Here is a 22,805-nt window from a genome sequence, read left to right as displayed (position 1 = left end):
GTGTGGTGGCTAACACCTATAATCCTAGCACTTTGGGAGGCTGAGGCAGGAGGAGGCGGAGGTTGAAGTGAGCCACAGATCGCGCCACCGGACTTCAGCCTGGGCAACAGAGTGAGAAATAAATAAATTAATTGAAAGTAAAAACTGGCCAGGTGCCGTGTTCATGCCTGTAATCCCAGCACTTTGGGAGGCTGATTGCCTGAGGTGGATCGCCTGAGCTTGGGAGTTCGAGATCAACCTGGCCAGCATGGTGAAACCCCGTTTGTACTAAAAATACAAAAAATTAGCCGGGTGTGGTGGCCGGCGCCTGTAGTCCCAGCTACTCAGGAAGCTGAGGCAGGAGAATTGCTCGAACTCAGGAGGCGGAGGTTGCAGAGCCGAGATTGTACCGTTGCACTCCAGTCTGGGCGACACAGTGAGACTCCGTCTCAAAAATAAATAAATTAATTAATTAATCCATAAATTAAATAAATAAATAAAATACAAGAATAAGATGTTTGCATTTTTTCGCACCAGATAGGTATTCTTGCCTATCTTTTTGTCTTCTCAAATACAGCATGGCATAGTGCATCCCTTATCAGCAGTAACTTTGTGTACAGTTACTTAACCTCTCTGTGCCTCAGCTTTTTGTAGGACGGGCATAATACCTATGTCCCAGGTCTGTTATGAGGGTTCAGTGAGTTACATTAGTTCATACATGCCAAGTGTTTATAGCAGTACCTGGCTAAAAGTAAGCAGTATCTGTCAGCTATTACTTTTTACCGGGATTATTTTCTCTGAATCATAAATGTTAATTTTTATACAGAATAATTCCCAATGAAGATGCGATTATCCCATTGTTACCTTCTTGACGCTAGTTTGGTATTAATGTACTACTTATTCCTCGTCTCAATTATTCCACCCTTTTTTGGGTACATTGATGTTGATCTTAGAAAATCATGTGCGATTTTTGTGAGATACATAGATTCGTACCACTTTTATACAGTAAAATCAAATGCAATTAGAATTAGTTTCAAAAAAACTAGTATTTAATTTTTCTAAAAATTACATGCTTGCGATTTTAGTTTTTGCTTAGGCTGAATCTGGATACCTTTTAGTATGATAATCACTCTCCCAGTGCACAGGCAGTGACTGGATTTGACAAGACTCATAGCGTGAAAGTCTGCTGGTCTCAGCAGGGTAGGGTTCCATTTGTAGCCTATGACTATAGTCTAACTACAGCAGAACGACTGTTGATGCTTCTTCGAGGACTTTATTTATTTATTTATTGAGACTGAGTTGTGCTGTTGTTGCCCAGGCTGGAGTGCAATGGCACGATCTTGGCTCACCACAACCTCCACCTCCCGGGTTCAAGCAATTCTTCTGCCCCAGCTTCCTGAGTAGCTGGGATTACAGGCATGTGCCACCATGCCCAACTGATTTGTATTTTTAGTAGAGACGGGGCCATGTTGGTCAGGCTGGTCTCGAACTCCTGACCTCGAGTGATCCGCCCACCCTGGCCTCCCAAAGTCCTGGGATTACAGGCATGAGCCACCACGCCAGACCTCTTCAGGACCTTAGAGGGATGTTTCAGTTAGTTATTTCTGGTTGTGTAATACTTTAGTGTTGCATTGGGCTCACAGCTGTTGAAGAACATAAGATACTGTTTCTATTATAGCTGGGAGTAAATGTAGACTATCTCTCTGAGACATATTACTAACTTAATTTAAGCATAATCTTAGGAATGGTATAAATTAGATTTCTTGTTGCTGAATTAATTTTGAACTACTTTGTTTTCAGCATTCGTCTTAAAAGATCATTGTGTCTCAAGTTGGGCCAGCCAGTTGTTTAGATTGAGCTGTACTTGCAAATCGGTGTTTTGTATTTTGTCTTTGTGTAAAGCAGGATAAAATGATAGAGTGAAGATGTTAAGGCTGAAGGGGTTGTAAACTGATTTTGTCTTAGCTGGAAGTTAACAATTTAGGTTTTTCCATGATTTAGGTTAATAAAGAGAAAACATTTCATACTTTGTACCCTTTGAAATTATATATTTTATTTAATTGAGAAAATTCTAGCTTTAGCTGTACTTCTTTTTAAGTAATCAAACAGAGTTTTAAATATGTTGGTGTTATCATTGGTTAATTACATGATTGGAAACTTATTGTCAGTGAAAAGTGATACACACTAATGGCATGTGCAGGAAAGTTTGAAATAGCACATCTTTATATCCATGCAAATTCTCCAGACTCCTTATATGACCTACTTAATGTACTGCCTACCAAAAGAAAAACCTGGGGAACTTTTAAGTGTCCATTAAGGCTAGAATATTACATTTAAATGTTTTATATATTTGTAATTTTACTATCATCTGTTTCTTTCATAAGTACCAAAGGTATTTTCCATGATTGAACTTTTAAAAGAGAAATAGATTTGGCATTTCAGAGTATTTCTGACAGCCAATACATTGTTACTTGGAGCTTGTTGGTTGTTTAGAGTTAAAAAATGAAGGGCTGTTTGCGTTGGCCCACGGACTGTAATCGCAGCGGACTTTGGGAGGCCTAGGCGGGTGGATCACGAGGTCAGGAGATGAAGACCAGCCTGACCAACAAGGTGAAACCCTGTCACTACTAAAAATTAGCTGGGCATGGTGGCATGCGCCTATAATCCCAGCTGCTCGGGAGGCTGAGGTAGGAAAATAGCTTGAACCCAGGAGGCAGAGGTTGCAGTGAGCTCATGCCACTGCATTCTAGTCTGGGCAAGCCTCAGGCCTGTTTATCCAAGATGCTTTTAGTTATTCTTTAAATGTACCCAGGTTTACTTTCTGACTGACATATTTGTGGTTTTTTTTTTGTTTTGCAAATATAGAGCTGCCAAATGCTGTTAAATCAACTGAGAGAAATCACAGGCATTCAGGACCCTTCCTTTCTCCATGAAGCTCTGAAGGTTGGTTTCCAGATCTCTGCCAGTCCAGAGGCTTTCAAGCAGCTGTCTATATGATAGTTATGTCAGTTCAAGCTATTTCTGTACCCAAATTAAAGCACATTTGGGGACAGAACGTCTACAGGTCAAATGATTGACCCAGTATCTTCAACATGTAAATTATAAAGGGCTGGGGGAGATTTGTGGTTCGGGTAACCCTGCAGCGTAAAAGACATTTAAGAAACATCAACCAGTGCACTGTATAAGCCTTATCCAAACCAGCAAACTAAATGATATTTGAGTCAGGGAAGTTTGAACTGGTTATCTGATATTGAAAAAACCTGTTGTTACTCTTAAGGCGTGACAATAGCTTTTTTTTTTTTGAGATGGAGTCTCACTCTGATGCCCAGGTTGGAGTGCAGTAGCACAATCTTGGCTCACTGCAGCCTCTCCCTCCCGTGTTCAAGTGATTCTGCCACCTCAGTCAGCCTCCCGAGTAGCTGGGATTACAGGCATGTGCCACCACACCTGGCTAATTTTTGTCTTTTTAGTAGAGACGGAGTTTCACCATATTGGCCAGACTGGTCTTGAACTCCTGACCTCAAGTGATCCACCCGACCTGGCCTCCCAAAATGTTGGGATTACAGGTGTGAGCCACTGTGCCCGGCCATGGGTTATATTTTTAAAAGATACATTCTGAAATGTTGACCAGTGATAAGATGGTTAGGATTTGCTTCAGAATATCTAAGACAGTATAGGAGGTTTAGAGAAAATAAGAAAGGTTATGACTAAGTGACTAGGTAATTGTTGAAGATAAGTGATAGGTACATGGGGGTTCTCTTATTCCCTTTCCTGGCATATATGTTAGAAATGTTTCCTCATAGAACGTTAAAAACAAGAAAGATCACCACTAGAAAATAGGTAACTGCTTGGCCTTTTTTTTTTTTTTTTGAGACAGGAGACAGGATCTCACTCGGTTGCCCAGCCTGCAGTGCAGTGGTGTGATCCCGGCTCACTGCAGCCTCTGCCTCCTGGGCTCAAGCGATCCTTCCACCTCAGCCTCCCTAGTAGCTGGGACTCACACCTGGCTAGTTTTTGTATTTTTAGTAGGGACGGGGCTTTGCCAAGTTGCTCAGGCTGGTCTCCAATTCCTGGACTCAAGCGATCTGCCTGCCTTGGCCTCCCAATGTGCTAGGATTACAGGCGTGAACCACTGCGCCTGGCCTGCTTGGCATTTTTGTTGTAGGGCTGACTTGATTTAGAATGTCTATGTTAATTGCCAACCCCCTTTTTTGACACATCATACTTTAGACTGTTCACAGAAATCATGAGTAGTAGTATCTGAAGCAATGGGAACAAATCTCCATCGAGATTTCACTTTTGTTTGGGTGTTGTGGGAAATCAGAGCATGGAAACTCCTGTAACGAGGCGTTTGATAGACACGTCAAGCACATTAGACCTGTCCAGTATAGTCTTATAATTCTACCCTAGAATTATGCCTGAAAGTACTCAGTGTGTCAGCAGGGTAATAAAGTTAATACTCAAAACTGGTTTTAAATTCTATGATGATTACTTTTGAATTTTCTATTGTCTTTTTCTCCCATAGGCCAGTAATGGTGACATTACTCAGGCAGTCAGCCTTCTCACTGATGAGAGAGTTAAGGAGCCCAGTCAAGACACTGTTGCTACAGAACCATCTGAAGTAGAAGGGAGTGCTGCCAACAAGGAAGTATTAGCAAGTAGGTACCGTATATCCTGTCTTGGTCCTTTGCTGAACTAGCAGAAAATAAGAAACCAAGTCTATGTGAGTTCCATGTCAATCACATCAGCCTTTTGAAAATAATAGTAATAGCAGCTTATTACTGAGCTGTTGCTATGTGGCAGGCACAATTCTAGGCACTTAAAAAGTTTCGGCCAGGCGCGGTGGCTCACGCCTGTAATCCCAGCACTTTGGGAGGCCGAGGCGGGCAGATCATGAGGTCAGGAGATCGAGACCATCCTGGCTAACATGGTGAAACCCCGTCTCTAGTAAAAATACAGAAAATTAGCGTGGTGGTGGGCACTGGTAGTCCCAGCTACTCAGAGGCTGAGGCAGGAGAATGGCGTGAACCCAGGAGGCGGAGCTTGCGGTGAGCTGAGATCCTGGCACTGCACTCCAGCCTGGGCGACAGAGCAAGACTCGGTCTCAAAAAAAAAAAAAAAGTTTCATTTGTTCATTTACTCATTGTTTAGCATTTATTTAAATGAGGACCAACTATGTACCAAACACTCTTGAATCCCTGCCTGCATGTAGTTTATTTTTTAGTGGGAGAAGCTCAACAAGTAAATAAATTATATAATATACTAGAATATGATAAATACCATGGATAAAAAGCACAAAATGAAAGAAATGAAGAAAAAAAGAGGGCTGGGGACTGGATTTCCAATGGATGGACTTTTTTTTTTTTTAAGATGGAGTCTCACTTTGTCACCCAGGCTGGAGTGCAATTGTGTGAACCTCCGCCTCCTGGGTTCAAGCAATTCTCCTGCCTCAACCTCCTAAGTAGCTGGGATTACAGGCACCTGCCACTACGCCTGGCTAATTGTTTGTATTTTTAATAGAGACGGGGTCTCACCATGTTGGCCAGGCTGGTCTTGAACTCCTGACCTCAGGTGATTCGCCCACCTCAGCCTCCCAAAGTGCTGGGATTATAGGTGTGAGCCACTGCGCCCAGCCAGGATGGATTTTTAATTAAGAACGTGCAGGGGAGGTGAGGGAGTAAGTCATTTGAGGCCCTAAGATGGGAGTGCACCTTGGCTTGCTCAGGGAACTGCAAGGAGGCCAGGGGTAAGGCTTGGTGAGTGAGGAGGGCTGAAAGGGATGGGGCCATGGAAAGAGATGGAGATGGATCATTCAGAACCTTCCTAAGTACTGGTTTTTGCTGTGAGTTAGGTGGGTAGCCTTTGAAGAGTTTGGAGCAAAGGAATGATATAAACTGATTTCCATTTTCCATTCTGACTGTGGTGTTGAGAACAGAATGTGGGGGAGGGGACAGTGACGAGCATGGGTCAGATCAGGGAGCCCAGGCCAGGCTGCTGTGGTGGAGGGTAAACAGTGCTGGCATTCCGGCATATAGTATTTTTAAGGTAAAGGCAGTAGGATTTACTTACTGAGGAGGTAGGGTTGTGAAAGAGGGAGGAATTAAAGGTGACTCAAAATGGTTTTTCGTAAGCAACTGAAAGGAGTTGCACTTAACCAAGATGGGAATCACTATAGGTGGAGCAGATTTTGGATGGTAAATGAAGAGATCAGTTTTGGGAATACTAAATTTGAAATGCCTGTTAGATGTACGGCAGAAGTGTCAGCAAGACGGTGGAGACCCAGGTGCACAGGTCAGAGGAGAGGTCCAGGCTGGAGGTAGGTGGACTTGGAATCATAACCTGTAAATGCTCTGTAAAGCTGTGAGACTGAGGAGCTCTGCAAGGGCGTGGGTATAAGAGAAATAAAAGGTTCTGCAGCTTAAGCACCGGTTGCTGCCAGTGTTCAGAGGTCTGGGGAGGTGAAGAGTGCCCAGGAAAAGCCAGGAAAATGGGGACTCTGGAAGCCAAGGAGGCTTCTGGGAGGAGAGACCAAGGAGAACCTTCTGGAACCTTCTGGGAGGAAGGCGAGGTGGTGTTAATGGACATTTGGGCTGTTAACAGTTTTGAACTATTCTGAATGATGCTGCTGTGAATATTGTCATGTATTCTCATATTCTCTTGGTACACACTACAACTTTTTTCGGTCACCATTGTTCTTTTTGAGACTCACCCATGTGGAGGGTTATAACTGTAGTTCTTTCATTTTCACTGGTGTGTAATATTCCATGGTCTGAATATACCACATTGTATGTATTTGTTGGTTGACTTTGGGGTTGTTTTCAAGCTTTTGCCATTCAAGCCTGCCGTGAGCTATTCGGATTCATGCTGCTTGTCCTTGTATGCAAGAGTTTTTTTAGTGTATACATCCAGTGATGTAGTTGGTAGGTATTAAGATACGCTTATCTTCAACTTTATAGGTAATGACAGTCTTTTCCAAAATAATTTTTTACCTATTCATACTCTGTTTAACAGGGCTTGAGAGTAACCATTACTCTCAAATTTGCTATCTTAGATTGGGAAATTGTCACCCTTCCTACTCATGTGAAATGCTCTACCTCAGCTTCCCCTCATGGGTCTTACAGATGCTAATAAAAACATTAGGTTAATTAACAAAAGAATGGGGAAAGGCAGAGGGGAGAGTCAAAGGGCTCACCCCAGGAAGGTGGAAATTTTTAAGTGGTTCTGTTACAGGTTTTCTTTAGCACTGAAAGCATTTGCATGGTCTGTTGGGATAGTAAAGCCCAGTTCAGAGTCAGTGTCTATACCTGTCAGGACCCATTTGTAGTCCCCTAGGGTTACCAGCATTAGTCTCACTGGCCAGCAGTCTTCAGGGCCTTGCCACCAGGGAATCCTCCCATAGCTGTTGGCAATATCTTTCTCTTCCTGGCAGACAGAACAGTTCTTATTGGCATTTTGTTCTTGAGGGTGGAAAAGGAACATGTCTAGACTCAGCCCATCTCTGCATTGCTGCAGTACCCCCATATCAACTCATCTTAAGGGATTTCTTCTGGTTGGCATCAACATGTCCTACTTTAATGCACCCTTCAAATTTCTATAGGGCCATGCCCCATATGGGCATCCCTTTAATAGGCCAGTTTTCCATTGCTCTCCTGCCTGATCATGTGGCCACTGTCCACTGCTCGTGAGTGAGTAAAAAGCCTAACACAGGGGCTTTTATCACTGTTCAATTCTTCCATCACTGCTAGAAAAACAGCATGCAATCAACACATGCTGCTGATTTGTTTTTACCTTCTTTGATCCCAGTGGCGACCTTCCTTCCAAATACGATGTTAACCATTCACCTTGAAACTACCATCTGCAAACTAAGCAGCTCTTTGTTGGTCTATTGAGAGCTGTTTGTTGGGAAACTGTCCAAGTGTGGGTAGGATCCAGCAGCTCCTCACACAATTCCAGAGTCAGTCTTAGGGGAAAAGAGGCTCTGCGACCTGGGGAATGCAAAGACCTCCTTGCATTTTCCAGGTAGCAAAATCCTGTATAAACCGTTTCCATTTTATCATGGAACTTTCTTGGGCACTGCCATCCTCATTGAAGTGTTTCTCTGACATCCCCCAACAAGACAGCATGAGTATTTCAGGTTTCAAGATGATTTTATGTCCTCATTTATAAGGGTAGCTTCAATTAATGTCTCATAGCAAGGTAATAAATGCTCCTCAAGTGGTACTTCTCTAGTCCAAAGTCTCAGTAGTCGTCTCTGGGAGGCACTCACAGGCTTTTGCCATAAGCCCTGGTAAACACTCCGCAATCAGTTTGTCCCTACCAGCACTCTATTGTGTAGGCTCAGGGAATCTTTCTGGTTCCCATTTAGCATGTCTAATTATTATTGCTTGAAGGACAAGTTTGCATGCCTTCTGTTTTACAGGAGTAGGTAGAGGGAACATTCTCCAGGCTGATACAGCATCCATCCCCATAATACAATCAAGTAGAAAAGATGGAACCACTTCACATCGAAGCAGGTTCAGATATGCCAACTCGCCTATAAAATTTTGTCCTAATTCCATCAACCCTTACTTTCCTAAGTATAGCCTCCTTTAGGACTTAATCAACAGGTTTTAGAATCACAGTGCATTGTACTGCTGTGTTACGAAGCCCCAGAAAGGTTTCTACTCCCCACCCTGACCGCTTCACCACTGGTGTACATAAGGCTTTGGGTCCCCAGCAAGGGATTCAGCCAAAGTACTCTTGGCTGTGTGTCAGTCTTTATCTTGATTAACCTGCCTCAACATTGGCCCCACACAATTGTTGGTCATCTTTCTCTTTGTGGTCTCTGCCTTTCAGCTTATAAAGTTTCTTCAAACTGGGGTAAATGCAGGAAACTTGTTTGAAGCCCTTTAATGTTGATTCATCAGCAGAGTTCCCTTTGGTCCAGCCACCTTTGGTAGTGCTGTATTAAAATGTTTAATCAGTATGTTTAATTGAAAGACTATAATTTCCCCACTGATCTGCAGTATCAATTCTGTGTTATCTCAAACTTTCTTTTTCCCCTTAGTTTCACCCCATCAGCATTTTCTTTGCTCACTTCCTTAATAAACCTTTAAACATTTCCACCTTTGTCCTTTGACTTTCCCATCTGCCTTTCTCCATTTTCCTGTTAATGAACCTGTTGTTTTTTATTAGCATCTGTAAGACCCATGAGAGGAAGTTAAGATAGCAAATCTAATGAGGCTTCCAGAACTGTCTGTCAGTTTTGCTATGGTCATGTTGTATGAGGGGTCCACACTGAAGGGGTGTCCTTAACCCGCATGACCTGGGTAATGGGCATTTTCAGTGAGTGAATATCCCTGTCATTTTAAGCCAGTGTCTATTTCACTGAGTATCCGTTTTCAGCTCTTTTGTATATATACCTAGAAATAGAGTTGCTAGGTCATATGATAATTCTATATTTAGCTTTTTGGGTAACATTTCTAAAAGAGAACTGTTTATTTTTCAAAACTGCAACATTATCACACTAAAAATAATCCCTTAATATCATCCATGATCCCTTAATATCATCAAATACCCCGCGTAGAAATTTCTCTGGTTATCTCATTAACAGTGTTTGCAGTTTTTGTAAGAACAATGATCCAAATAAATTAGAACATTAAGTATGTTTGAAGTGTCTTTTAAGACTCTCTTTATTTATAAAATCCGCCCCCCCTTTTCTTGCAGCTTAATATCCAAAGAAATCAAGTCCTTGGTTATGTCAATTTTCACGCATTCTGGAGTTTGGCAATTGTATTACTGTGGTATCTTACAATGGATTTTTCTGTCTCATGTCTTTCCTATAAATGCAGATGCTTATCTGGCACAACTGGGTCATAGGAGGTGGTGTGTATATATCTTCTATTTTGTTACATTGAGAAGCATGTAATTTCTGGTTGCCCTCTTTGTGTTGTTAAAATCGTAATTGTATTTAGGTATTGTCAGCTTATTTCATCTATTATGAAGTTTCTCACTTAGCATATTCAGCAGCCATTAATGATTGTTACCTAAATGGTAACAATCTAGGTACCATCTAGGTAATTTTACCTAGATGGAAATAGAATGGTAATATTCTATCAAAATTATGATAATTGGAATAGTTATAGTGATAATTGGATTGATTATTTATTTATTTATTTATTTTTGAGAAGGAGGCTCGCTCTGTCGCCCAGGCTGGAATGTAGTGGCGTGATCTCAGCTCACTACAACCTTTGCCTCCCAGGTATAAACTATTCTCCTGCCTCAGCCTCCTGAGTAGTTGGGATTACAGGCGCACACCACCACACCCGGCTAATTTTTGTATTTTTAGTAGAGACGGGGTTTCACCATGTTGGCCAGGCTGGTCTCAAACTCCTGACCTCAAGTGATCTGCCTGCCTCGGCCTCCCAAAGTGCTGGTTTTACAGGCGTGAGCCACCGTGCCTGGCCTGATAATTGGATAATTTATTACTTGAAATTATTATTTTAGTAAAAAACATATTACATAAAATCTAAAGATATCACAAATATTCGATTTTTAAATACTTTATCCATTTTTAAATATAGAGTTCAGGAGTGTTAAGAATAGTCAAATTGTTGTGAAACAACTTCCAGAATGTTACCATATTGCAAATCTGAACTCCATACCCAGCCCCTGGTAACTACCATTCTGCTTTCTGTTTCTATGAGTTTGACCACTTTAAATACTTCATATAAGTGGACTCATACGGTAGTTGTCTTTTTGTGACTGGCTTATTTCATTTGGCATAATATCTGTCATAAGTTTCATCCATGTTGTAGCATGTGACAGTATTTCTTCTTTTTTCCAGTCTTTTTTGGTAAAACATATAGTTTGCCATCTTAACTGTTTAAATGTACAGTTCAGAAGTATTAAATAAATTCATATTGTTGTGCAGCTATCACCACCAGCCATTTCTAGAACATTTCATTTACTTAGTATGCATTGAACAGTAACCCCCATTTTTTTTCTCCTCCATTCTACTCTTTCTCTGAATTTCTAGGAACCTCATATAAGTAGAAATACACTGTTTGTCCTTTTGCAGTGGGCTTATTTCACTTAACAGAATGTCTTCAGACTTCATGTTGCAGCATGCCTCAAATTTCTTTCCTTTTTAAGGCTGAGTAATATTCCATTTGTATGTATGTATATGCCATGTTTTGTTTATCCATTCATTAATGGACATTTGGGTTGTTTCTGCCTCTTGGCTCTTGTGAATAGTGTTGCTGTGAACTTGGATGTACAGATATCTCTACAAGACCCTGCTTTAGGCTGGGCACTGTAGCTTATACCTGTAATCCCAGCACTTTGGGAGGCTGAGGCAGGTGGATAGTTTGAGCTCAGGAGTTCAAGAGCCAGGGCCACATGATGAATCCCTGTCTCTACAAAAGATAGAAAAATTAGCCAGGTGTGATGGTGTGTGCCTGTAGTCCCAGCCACCTGGGAAGCTGAAGCAAGTAGATCCCTTGAGCCCTGGAGGTTGAGGCTGCAGTGAGCTGAGATTGTGCCACTGCACTCCAGCCTGGGTGACAGAGTGAGACTCTGTCTCAGAAAAAGACCCTGCTTTAGATTCTTTTGGATCTGTACCCAGAAATAGGATTGCTGGGTCATATGGTTGTTCTATTTTTAATTTTTTGAATAGCCTCCATACTGTTTTTTGCAGTAGTTGCACCATTTATTTTTATTTATTTATTTATTTAGTTTGTTTGTTTATTTGAGACAGGGTCTTGCTCTGTCACCCAGGTTGGAGTGCAGTGGCACGATCTTGGCTCAATGCAGCCTCCACCTCCCGGGTACAAGTGATTCTCGTGCCTCAGCCTCCTGTGTAGCTGGGACTACAGGTGTGTCCCACCATGCCTAGCTAAGTTTTGTATTTTTAGTAGAGACAGTGTTTCACCATGTTGCCCAGGCTGGTCTACTCCTGACCTCAAGTGATCCGCCTGCCTCGGCCTCCCTGAGTGTGGAATTACTGGCATGAGCCACCATGCCTGGCCGTATTTTATTTATTTATTTTGTTTGTTGTTTTTTTTTTTGAGACAGAGTCTCACTGTTACCCAGGCTGGAGTGCAGTTGTGCAAACAGGGCTCAATACAGCCTAGACCTCCCAGGCTCAAGTGATCCTCCCGCCCCAGCCTCCCAAGTAGCCGGGACTATGGGTACATAACACCATGCCCAGGTATTTTTTATTTTTTATTTTAATTTTTTGAATTTTTTAGAGACAAGGTTTCGCCACGTTGCCCAGGCTGGTCTTGAACTCCTTAGCGCAAGCCATCTGCCCACCTTGGCCTCTCAAAGTGCTGGGATTATAGGCGTGAGCCACCACCCTGGCCAATTGCACCATTTTGAAATCCCACCAACAGTGCACAAAGGTTCCAGTTTCTCCATATCCTTACCAATCTTATTAATAATATTTTTTGATAGCTGTTGCTATGGGTGTGAAAGGATATCTCATTGTAGTTTTGATTTGCATTTTTCTGATGATTAGTGATGTTGAGCATCTTATGCTTATTGGTCATTTATCTAGTATATTCTTTGGAGAAATGTCAATTCAGATTTTCTGCCCGTTTTTGAAATCACTCTTTGTGTGTCTCATTCGGTTACAGGAGTTCTTTTTGTATGTTCAGTGTATAGATCTCTTATCAGATGCATGTTTTGCAAATATTTTCTCCCTTTCTGTGAGTTGTCTCTTTACTTCTTCTTTTTTTCTTTTTTTTGAGACGGAGTCTCGCACTGTCGCCCAGGCTGGAGTGCAGTGGTGCGATCTCGGCTCACTACAACCTCTGCCTCCTGGCTCCCATGTTCAAGCAGTTCTCCTGCCTCAGCCTCCCAAGTAACTGAGATTACAGGCACCTGCCACCATGCCTAGCTAATTTTTTTGTATTTTTAGTAGAGATGGGGTTTCACTATTTTTGTCAGGCTGATCTCGAACTCCTGACCTAGTGATCCGCCCGCCTGGACCTCCCAAAGTGCTGGGATTACAGATGTGAGCCACTGTGCCCAGCAGTCTCTTTACTTATTGATGGTGTCCTTTGAAACCGAAAGATTTTTTATTCTATGTTTTCTTTGGTTTCTTGTGCTCTGGGTGTCATCTCAGATTCTGTTGCCTAATCTAAGGTCATGAAGATTTACACCTGTGTCGTCCTCTAGGCGTTTTATATTTTAGCTCTCATTTTGAGGAGTTGATCCATTTTGACTTAATTTTTGTCTATGGGGCTAGGTAGGAGTTCAGCTTTATTCGTTTGCATGTGGTGTTCAGTTGTCACAGCACCATTTGTTGAAAAGATATTCTTTCCCTCTTGAGTTGTCTTAGTACTTAGGTCGAAAATCAATTGACCAGGAATGTAAGAGTTTATTTCTGGACTGTAAATTCGGTTCCATTGATGTATATGTCTCCTTATGCCAGCAGCACACAGTCTTGATTACTGCAGTTTTGTAATACTTGTGTGTTTTTTTTAATTTAAAAAATTTTTGTTTTGAGATGGAGGTTTTGCTCTTGTTGCCCAGGCTGGAGTGCAATGGCATGATCTTGGGTCACTGTGGCCTCCGCCTCCCAGGTTCAAGCGGTCCTCCTTCCTTAGCCTCCCAAGTAGCTGGGATTACAGGCATGCACCACCGCGCCTGGCTAATTTTGTATTTTAAGTAGAGAGGGAGTTTCTCCTTGTTGGTCAGGCTGGTCTTGAACTCCCGACCTCAGGTGATCCACCCACCTTGGCCTCCCAAAGTGCTGGGATAATAGGCGTGAGCCACTGCTTCCAGCCTCTTTTATTTTTTTTATTTTTTATTTTTTATTTTTTTTGAGACAGAGTCTCGCTTAGTCGCCCAGGCTGGAGTGCAGTGGCGCGATCTCGGCTCACTGCAAGCTCCGCCTCCCGGGTTCACGCCATTCTCCTGCCTCAGCCTCCCGAGTAGCTGGGACTACAGGCGCCCGCCGCCTCGCCCGGCTAATTTTTTGCATTTTTAGTAGAGACGGGGTTTCACCGTGTTAGCCAGGATGGGCCTCTTTTATTTTTTTAACTGCTCCTGTGGAACAGGGCTACCACATAGGCAGTGTGCCCAGAGTAGCTGTGGATTATTTTGGGTTTCCCTTGTAGGTGATTATTATCCGTGAATTATGACAGTTTTGCTTCTTATTTTCCAGCCTTTATATTCTTAGAGATGGGAGTCTCACTCTGTTGTCCAGGCTAGAGTACAGTGACACAATCTCAACTCACTGCAACCTCCGCCTCCAGGGTTCAAGTGATTCTCCTGCCTTGGCCTCCCAAGTGGCTGGAATTACAGGCACATGCAACCACGCCCAGCTAATTTTTTGTATTTTTAGTAGAGATGAGGTTCCACCATATTATGTTGGCCAGGTTGGTCTCAAACTCCTGACCTCAGCTGATCCTCCCATCTTGGCCTCCCAAAGTGCTGGGATTACAAGCATGACCCACCATGCCCAAAAGTTCTTACTGCCTGCCTAGAACTTCCAGAACCATGGTGAATAAAAGCAGTGATAATAGATGTGTTTGTCTTAGTCTTGATTTTAAAGCAAATGTACTTAACGTTTTTCCATTAAGTATAACAGTTTTCTGTGGGCTTCTCAGGGATACTTTTTCTCAGCCTAAGGATATTTTTTCTCTTCCTAGTTGGCTTTCAGTTTTTATCCTGAAAGAAAGTTGAATGTTATCAAATACATTTTCTGTATCTGTTAAGATGATCCATTTTTTTCTTTTAATTGTTAAGATAGTGAATTTTACTGTTCCATCTAGTATTAACTCAATTTTTTTTTCCTGCAGTAAACTCAGCTTGGTCTTAATATGTATTTTTTTTTGTATATTATTGGGTTCTATTTGCTAATATTTTGTTTAGGTATTTTGTATCTGTGAGTATTTTGTATCGTGTGAGTTTCACTTTTTCTTTCTCTTACTGTTCTTAACTAGTTGAGTATATCCCTATTCTCTGGAATATTGTGTATGAAATTGAAAATATCTGTTCCCTGGATGTTTGATATTTGGCTGATGTTTTGTGATAATAGAGACTATTTAACCCACATGTATGGGATCTACTTTTGACTTTGTGGAGTGAGAATACAGAAGAGGGTATTTGATTCATTTGATTATTACAGCTTGTTATTTCTGTACTGTGGGCTAGTCTAAGGTTACAGTGTAGCTGAAGTTACTCATTTGACTATGCAATAGGGTAATAAAATTGTTACACAGTTGAGCAATTGTTGTAATGAAAGCTAGGGAGTATGTCTTTACCTTTTTCTTGTATTACAGAAGGGCAGTGTTTTCTATATATAGACTAATTAAATTTCTGTTTATCTTACAGAAGTGATAGACCTTACTCATGATAGCAAAGATGATCTTCAGGCTGCCATTGCTTTGAGTCTATTGGAGTCTCCCAAAATTCAAGCTGATGGAAGAGATCTTAACAGGTTATTGATTTAACTTATAATCCTTGCCCCCACATTTGTGTGTATGTCAAAGGCAATAGCTCTGTGAATGCCAGTCAGGAATAATTCTGCTAAGTGCCTGAATGAAATTTCTTTTAGGAGAAATTTTGAATTCGCATTAGCTTACTCTTTGGTTCACTTTTGAAAAAGCCAAACTGAAAGGGGTCTTATTGCAACCTGTGTCTTTGAGTAGAAGTGTGCAAGGTATTTCAGTTCACAGTTGCTAGGGTGAATTAAAAACAACCTAGTCCAGGTATTTGATAAATGTATATTCTCTTTTATAAACTTTGAGGGTTATGCTGTTGCACGTTTTTAAATGCGTTATTCAACTACCCTGTCTCATAAGTGATCAAGGAATCTATTTTTTTGAACTGGTACTGATTGGGTGATTGTTTGGTACTGTTCACCAACATCTAGTTCCAGTGGTGGCCTCTCCGTTTATTCCCATATGCTGCTGAGATGTTTATTTCAGGGAACATAGGGCTATGTTTTGTGTCCTGGGCAATTTGGAGGCTCTTACCTTTAGCACAGTGTCTCTCCTGCCCTTTTCAGTGGTGAGGTCTTAGATAGTTCACTGTGTTGAAATCTAAAATTTCTAATATGGTAGCCTTAAATAGTCTTGAATTTCAACTCAGTTCTATCATGGACCTTATTAGTAATAATGTCTGTTAGGGAAGGATTAACATTTCTACGTTTAAATCTTGCTTTTCAGTTGCGTTACAATCTTACAGTTCCTTATATAGCTAGGGATTATCCAGTAAATACTTTTTCTGGCGTTTTGAATTATCCACAAAAGGTTACAGCATCCTCCATATGCTATATTATTCTTTAACTATTTTCTTTTTTGATGTGTGCCATGCTGCACAATATAGGATGCATGAAGCAACCTCTGCAGAAACTAAACGCTCAAAGAGAAAACGCTGTGAAGTCTGGGGAGAAAACCCCAATCCCAATGACTGGAGGAGAGTTGATGGTTGGCCAGTTGGGCTGAAAAATGTTGGCAATACGTGTTGGTTTAGTGCTGTTATTCAGGTATGATATTTTTAAGAGATAACTGTGTCTTTTGGAAGTAACTTTGTAATTTATTAAACTGAAATGTAGAAACATAGCTTTCAAAAAATTAAAACAGATATTTAAAACTGGGGAGTTTTTCTGGCATTATTGTGTTTGGATTTAGATGCTTTGATGTCTAAGTTGGGCAGTACTAAAAAGAAATCTGCTGTGGTTGTAAATATATTGAATAGGTGTTTTGGATAAGCATTTAGTGAATACTATATTATAGCAGTGGGAGTGAATAAGGAGGAATCAGTTGTTGAAGGCTATCATAGCTGTCCAGGTAGGCCACAGTGGTGGCCTGGAGTAGAGAAGTGGCAGAAATCATGGAAGGAGAGAAGTGAATGCATTCTTGAGGCGCCGAGGAGATCAAATCTTCAGGATTGCTGGGCAGTTGGATACAGGATATGCCTGCAGTAGTTGAGTAAGACTATGAGGTTTCTAGTTCCAGTAGCCAGGTGGATTATAGTACCATTTGACCTTGGAAGAGGAATAATTTGGGTGTGTATTAAAAGTGGATTTCAGTTCAGGTTTTTTTGTTTGTTTGTTTTGTTTTTCTCTGACACGCGTCTTGTTCTGTTGCCCAGGCTGGAGTGCAGTGGTGTGATCTCAGCTCACTGCAACCTCTGCCTCCCAGGTTTAAGCAATTCTCCTGCCTCAGCCTCCTGAGTAGCTGGGACTACAGGCACGCACCACCAGGCCTGGCTAATTTTTGTATTTTTAGTAGAGACGGGGTTTCACCATGTTGGTCAGGCTGATTTCCAACTCCTGACCCCATGATCTGCCTGCCTTGGCCTCCCAAAGTGCTGGGATTAGAGGCGTGAGTCACCGCGCCCTGCGATCAGCTCAGTTTTAGATATGCTGAGTCTGAGGTGCCTGTGCCTGTGTATGCTGTGGTCTTAACTACCCTTCATTAAATTCACAGAGTGCCCTTTTGTCCTTTGATCACATACCCAGCAAATCCTCCAATTTAAATGAGTTGAGTTTAAGGAGATACCATGTAGGCATACAATTATATGAATTTGTACTTCAGAAAAAGTAATGGGCTCCAGATATAGTTTTGGAAATCAGCACCATATAGATAGCAATAAAACCAAGGGAGTGAATAAATAAAACCAAGGGAGTGAATGAATTCACTAGAGGGTAGTTAGAAGTATCGATCAGGCATCTTAAACTTACATAGCCCCAAGGCAACCCTTGGCACTCACCCCCACAGTCTTCTCCATCATGGTACTACCCAGCTGCTGAAACTAAAAAATGGAATTCTCCCTTGCTGCACATCCACTACATCCAGCTTCTATGTACTGTCTTAGGCTCTGGGGAAACAGCAGGGACTAAAACAAAACCTGTACTCTCATGGTTTACTTTGGAAAGAGTGGCACAGACAGTAAACAAAACATCAGGAGGTGACAAGTGTAAAGATGAATGAGTGAGTCTGGGGGATTCGACAGGGTTCAGCTGGAGAGGGCAGAGGGTCAGGGATGGCTTTTCTGATGAGGTGGGCATTTGAGCTGAGGTCTGAAGGTGGCCAGGGAATGAGCTATATAATTACATAGGGAACATTTCAGACAATGAACAGCAAATAAGCAGACTGAGGTTCAGGAGCTTGCTTCATGTGTCTGAGAAATAGCAAATAGCCAAGATGGAGTGATCCAGAACTGATAGCAGTGGGATAGGAAAGGTGGTAGAGCTGGAGTGGGAGAGCTTGTGGTCACGATGAGGATTTGGGAATTCTAGATGAAATAGGAATGTACTGGAAGGTTTGGAGCAGAGAAGTGATATGATCATACTTCCAGTTTAAAAGGATCACTGGCATCTGTGTTGAGAATAGAATGTAGGAAGATAATGTGGAACGTGTCAGTTCTTTCTTGTCTGAAAAGAGAGAGAGAGAGAGAAAGAGAACACTCCCTGGATTCACCCCCTTCCTCAGCCTTCACTCCTGTGGAGGGTGGACAAGAGCCAGCAGAGGCAGAGGATGCCTGAGTAAGGCTTCTGGGACAGCGTGAGCAGACAGCGTAGAAAGTATATCTCAGGGGTTGGCCTTAACAAGGAAAAGGGCAGGAGAGTAATGGGAAGGGAGGAGGAAGAAATGATAACTGCAAATTAGAGTTGAAGTAGTGTCTAGTCTTTTTTTTTCTGTGTGAAATAAGCAGCTATTTTTTGAGACAGTGGAGAAGTGACAGAGTCAGATTTTGAAATAGTTGTTGGAGATGGTGGGAGAAGCGATTGGCACCAGAGTACCGTCGTAGGATTTCCAAAAATTTGAAGATCTGCTTGAAATTGTTGACTTTAAATGTATTGTGATACCAAAATGCTCAGTATCTATCAGGACTTCCTCTTGGCAGCACTCTGAACCTCTTACATGGAAAACTCATTTAAGTTGGAACATTTGTTGGGTATGTGATCAAAGGACAAAAGGGCACTCTGTGAATTTAATGAAGGGTAGTTAAGACCATAGCATCAATGCTAGATGGAGAAAGAAATGAAGATAGGAAGGAACTGATTATTAGGGAGCCAGGAAAGAGATAAATTTGCTTGGGCCCCTGCTGAAGTCAAAGATCAGGTATGTATCCTGCAGGTAATCGGACACAAAGAAGACATGTAATGGTCGCAGAGTGAGCTTTTCTGGACGTGTAATCTGTGAACTGACACCTTTCATTTGTTTGGCGTAGTTTGGGTGCAGACTGGGATGTGGGTGTTGATAGAGATGGAGTGGAGGAATGTGTCACTAGAGATGGGATGCCCAAGAAGCTGAGAGATCTCCAGGCTGGATGCATGCGAGTTCCCTCAGCAAACGATTGAACACCTGTTCTACGTTTAGCAGTGTTCTAGGTAGGCCCTTGATGTAGAAGTGAACAAAACAAAAACAGCTGTGCCCACGTGGAATGTAAATTCTCATGAGGTGAGATAGAAAATGAACAGTAAACTAAAAACTAAGAGAATGATGAACTAGCTAAATAAAATGTGTATAATAATACATTAGACTGTGATTGGTCCAGTGGAAAAAAGCAAGGTTACAGAGATTGGAACTGCAGGAGAGGTGGGAACAGGTTGCAGTATTGACTGTGGTGTTGGATGAGCCTCACTGAGGTGGGGAAGGGGGTGAGACTAGTAAGGGAGTGAACCAGGCATCTATTGGGATAAAAAAACATTACAGGTAGAGGAACACATAGACCAATGGCTTCATGGTGGGAATGGGCTTGATATGTTCAGGGAACATGCTGGAGTCCAAGTGGCTGGATGTTAAGAGCAAAGGGGGGAGGGTCACTGGAGAGGAGGTTCTGAGTGGACAGGGAGTCACTGAAGGTCCCCAGTGGCAGACTGATCAACTCTGACTCAAGTATTAAGAGGCTCCCTCTGGCTCCTGTGGCGAGATAAGGATGGAGGGGCAAGGATGCACGGGGAGAGACCCATGGCCGTCATCCATGGAGAGTGATGGTGACTCGGACTGGACTGGTAGCCCTGGAAATAGAAAAGAGTTGGGGTTCTTGATATATTTTCAAGGCAGCACTGACAGGATGTCCTCAGGGATTGACTAAAGTCACCTAGGAGGATGTCAGGACTTGGGAGAGTGAGGAAAGCTGTTCCTAGATGACAGTGTTGAGTGAATCGGGAGCTTTATTTTTGCCATATTAGCGAGGTAGTTACAAGGAGCTGCATGGCAGTTGTGAGCAAGTGTGAGTTGGTGAAGGGAAGTTCTGGAAGCAGAGAGACCATGTGCCATGGTGCAAGTGAGCGGCGATGGGAGTTGGATTAGAGCAGTTGATGGGACGCTGATAGGGAGAAAGCAGTTAGGTTATAAAGAGCACCCAGAGGCAGAAACCAAGGGACTTGTTACTTATTAGATGTGAATGACTAGGAGAAAGATTCAAGGATTTTTCTGCAGTTCTAAACTTTGGTGACTAGGGGAGGAGGATGTAATGAAGTGATGCAGAAAACAGAAACAGCAGCGGTTGGATAGGGAATAAATTGGGAAATGTGCCTAGTATTAGTGCACACTTAATGTGATTTTTTTTTTTGATCTGTGTGTGTGTGTGTGTGTGTGTTTGTGTGTGTTTGAGACAGAGTTTCACTCTTGTTCCCCAGGCTGGAGTGCAATGGCACAATCTCAGCTCACCGCAACCTCTGCCTCCCGGGTTCAAGCGATTCTCCTGCCTCAGCCTCCTGAGTAGCTGGGACTACAGGCATGCCACGCATACCTGGCTAATTTTGTATTTTTAGTAGAGATGGGGTTTCTCCGTGTTGGTCGGGCTGGTCTCGAACCTGACCTCAGGTGATCCGCCAGCCTCAGCCTTCCAAAGTGCTGGAATTACAGGCATAAGCCACCACTTCCAGCCTAATGTGGTTTTTAAGAATAATGGCAAAGCCTGATTTTCGTGATGGTGAAGAGGTGGAGTTAAGTGGCTGAGAATGTAAAGCCATTTTTCTCACAGCAGAATAGAAACTCAAGAATGTCACAGGGTAGCCAGCAGAGTAGGAATGCAGGTGTGTTAGGTAGACAGGTGAGGTGGAAGAGAAGAGAGTGACTGAGGATAGAGCTCACCAGCCAAGCCCTGGTTCCGGAGAGAACTTTGGCGCAGCATGACCTGGGTTTACACTCCAGTCCAGGTGAACACTCACCCTGTTGGCTGAATCCCGCCACAGCTTGTGTTAGAGTGAGGGAAGCCAGAGAGGTGCACATGGGCTCTAGTCAAGTACCGACACTTGGATTTTTTGGTTGACATTAGGAAATATACCTGGGGCTTTTAGAATACCAAGAAGGTGTTTTATTTAGTTCTAATTCCAAAGTTTTGCCTATTATTTACCTAGGATGCTTCTTCAAGAGTTCCACCGTGCAGGCCTGAGAGGGTTTTCATTTGAGGAGCGTGTTGGGATGAGGAGTTATATATTCATACAGGAGATATTTTTAAAGAAAATTAACTTATGAAAGGTATTCATAGTAGAAAAATGTGATTTGCAAATAATAAAAAGAATCCCTCTCTCCAGTTCTACCATCTGCTGTTAAACTTTTAAAAAATGCAATATTATGACAAGGAGTGGATAATAGTAAACACTGCTATACTAACCACCTGGCTTAAAAAGTTAATGTTACAAATTTCTGTTCTATTGAGTTCCTGTTGTGACATCCTCCCTTTCCCACAGACATAACCACACTTGGATGTATCCCTGAACAATATGTAGTCTTGTTTTGCGTGTTGTTAAACTTAATATAAGCAGTATAATACTTTTTTTCTGTAACTTTTTATCACTCAAAATGTAGTTTTGAGGTTTACCCCTGTTGATACATATAGCTCTTGTTTTTTTCATTTTCACTTTATATAGTAGGTCATTTTATAAACACTTTTTACACTATTTCAATGACTGCTTAATAGTCTATTGTGTAAACACAGTATAGTGTATTTAAACTGCTTCTTTTGGCTGGGCTTGGTGGCTTGTGCCTGTAATCCCAACACTTTGGGAGGCCGAAGGAGCGATCTCTTGAGCTCAGGAGTTTGAGACCAGCCTGGGCAACACAGGGAGACCTGGTCTCTACAAAAACAAAACAAAAACCAAAAACTGCTCCTTTTGTTAGACATTAGGTTGTTTCAGTTTTTTCCTAAAAGTATTAATATTCTTTGAGCTAATTTTTTGTGCGCAACCATTATTTCTTTAGAAATAACATAAGTGGAATTGCCAGGTTGATAGTTTTACAAACTTTTAAATATGAAATAAAATATTTAAAGTGAAAAATATATATGTTGCTGCCGTTATTTTCAGGAAAGGCTGTGAATCCCTTTCTTTCTTTATTTCAGTCTCTCTTTCAATTGCCTGAATTTCGAAGACTCGTTCTCAGTTATAATCTGCCACAAAATGTACTTGAAAATTGTCGAAGTCACACAGTAAGTTGGTGTCAACAAATTTCTTCACTGTTGTTTAGTCCTTTTCATCCCTAAGGCTTCCAGATTTTTGCCTAAAGCTGATATCCGTGATACTCTGTGGCCTGTGCTGATACTTGTTTTCATTTCTAAATGGCTCATTTTCCTTTTTTGGGATAACATATAAGGGTATGCAAAAATGTAAAATTAAGTAGGAATAAAATGAGAAAAACAGCTCCAAGAATATGTGGGTGGGGAGACCCCAAATACTGTTATGCTTGTTGTATCCTTTCTCTTCCTGAGCTGCTCAGGTGATGTAATGCTGGAGAGATGCCCTGATGCCAGAGACCTGAGCCTTCTTTGTCTATTTTATTCTGTTTTTGCCAAAGGTTGTAGCCTCCTGCCGGCAATTTAACCCTTCCCAGGATTTCACCTTAGCGTAATGCGTTTTCTCCATGAGAGGGAGGGCA

The 22,805-nt window shown here is 42.0% G+C and overlaps 1 protein-coding gene across 21 annotated transcripts in view; it reads left to right on the top strand.

The window, feature by feature from the left end:
* USP28 (ubiquitin specific peptidase 28) overlaps nucleotides 1-22,805 on the top strand; it is an 80,347-nt gene that overhangs the window by 19,943 nt on the left and 37,599 nt on the right. For 11 of the 21 annotated variants that reach the window (XM_025357701.1, XM_025357699.1, XM_025357698.1 and 8 more), the window contains 5 exons: nucleotides 2,845-2,922; nucleotides 4,505-4,637; nucleotides 15,304-15,409; nucleotides 16,300-16,459; nucleotides 22,273-22,359. Coding sequence is in view for 12 of the 21 variants with exons in the window: in XM_025357688.1 (XP_025213473.1) it covers nucleotides 2,845-2,922; nucleotides 4,505-4,637; nucleotides 15,304-15,409; nucleotides 16,300-16,459; nucleotides 22,273-22,359 (564 nt within the window). In the remaining 9 variants the exon portion in view is untranslated. The remainder of the gene's footprint in view (nucleotides 1-2,844; nucleotides 2,923-4,504; nucleotides 4,638-15,303; nucleotides 15,410-16,299; nucleotides 16,460-22,272; nucleotides 22,360-22,805) is intronic. The other 10 variants (XM_025357702.1, XM_025357696.1, XM_025357695.1 and 7 more) reach the window with 3 other exon arrangements.

Source organism: Theropithecus gelada, chromosome 14, assembly GCF_003255815.1.
Source record: "Theropithecus gelada isolate Dixy chromosome 14, Tgel_1.0, whole genome shotgun sequence".
In the NCBI taxonomy this organism is placed as follows: domain Eukaryota; kingdom Metazoa; phylum Chordata; class Mammalia; order Primates; family Cercopithecidae; genus Theropithecus; species Theropithecus gelada.
Note: the sequence above shows the minus strand (reverse complement) of the source record. Positions and strands in the feature narration are given on the sequence as shown.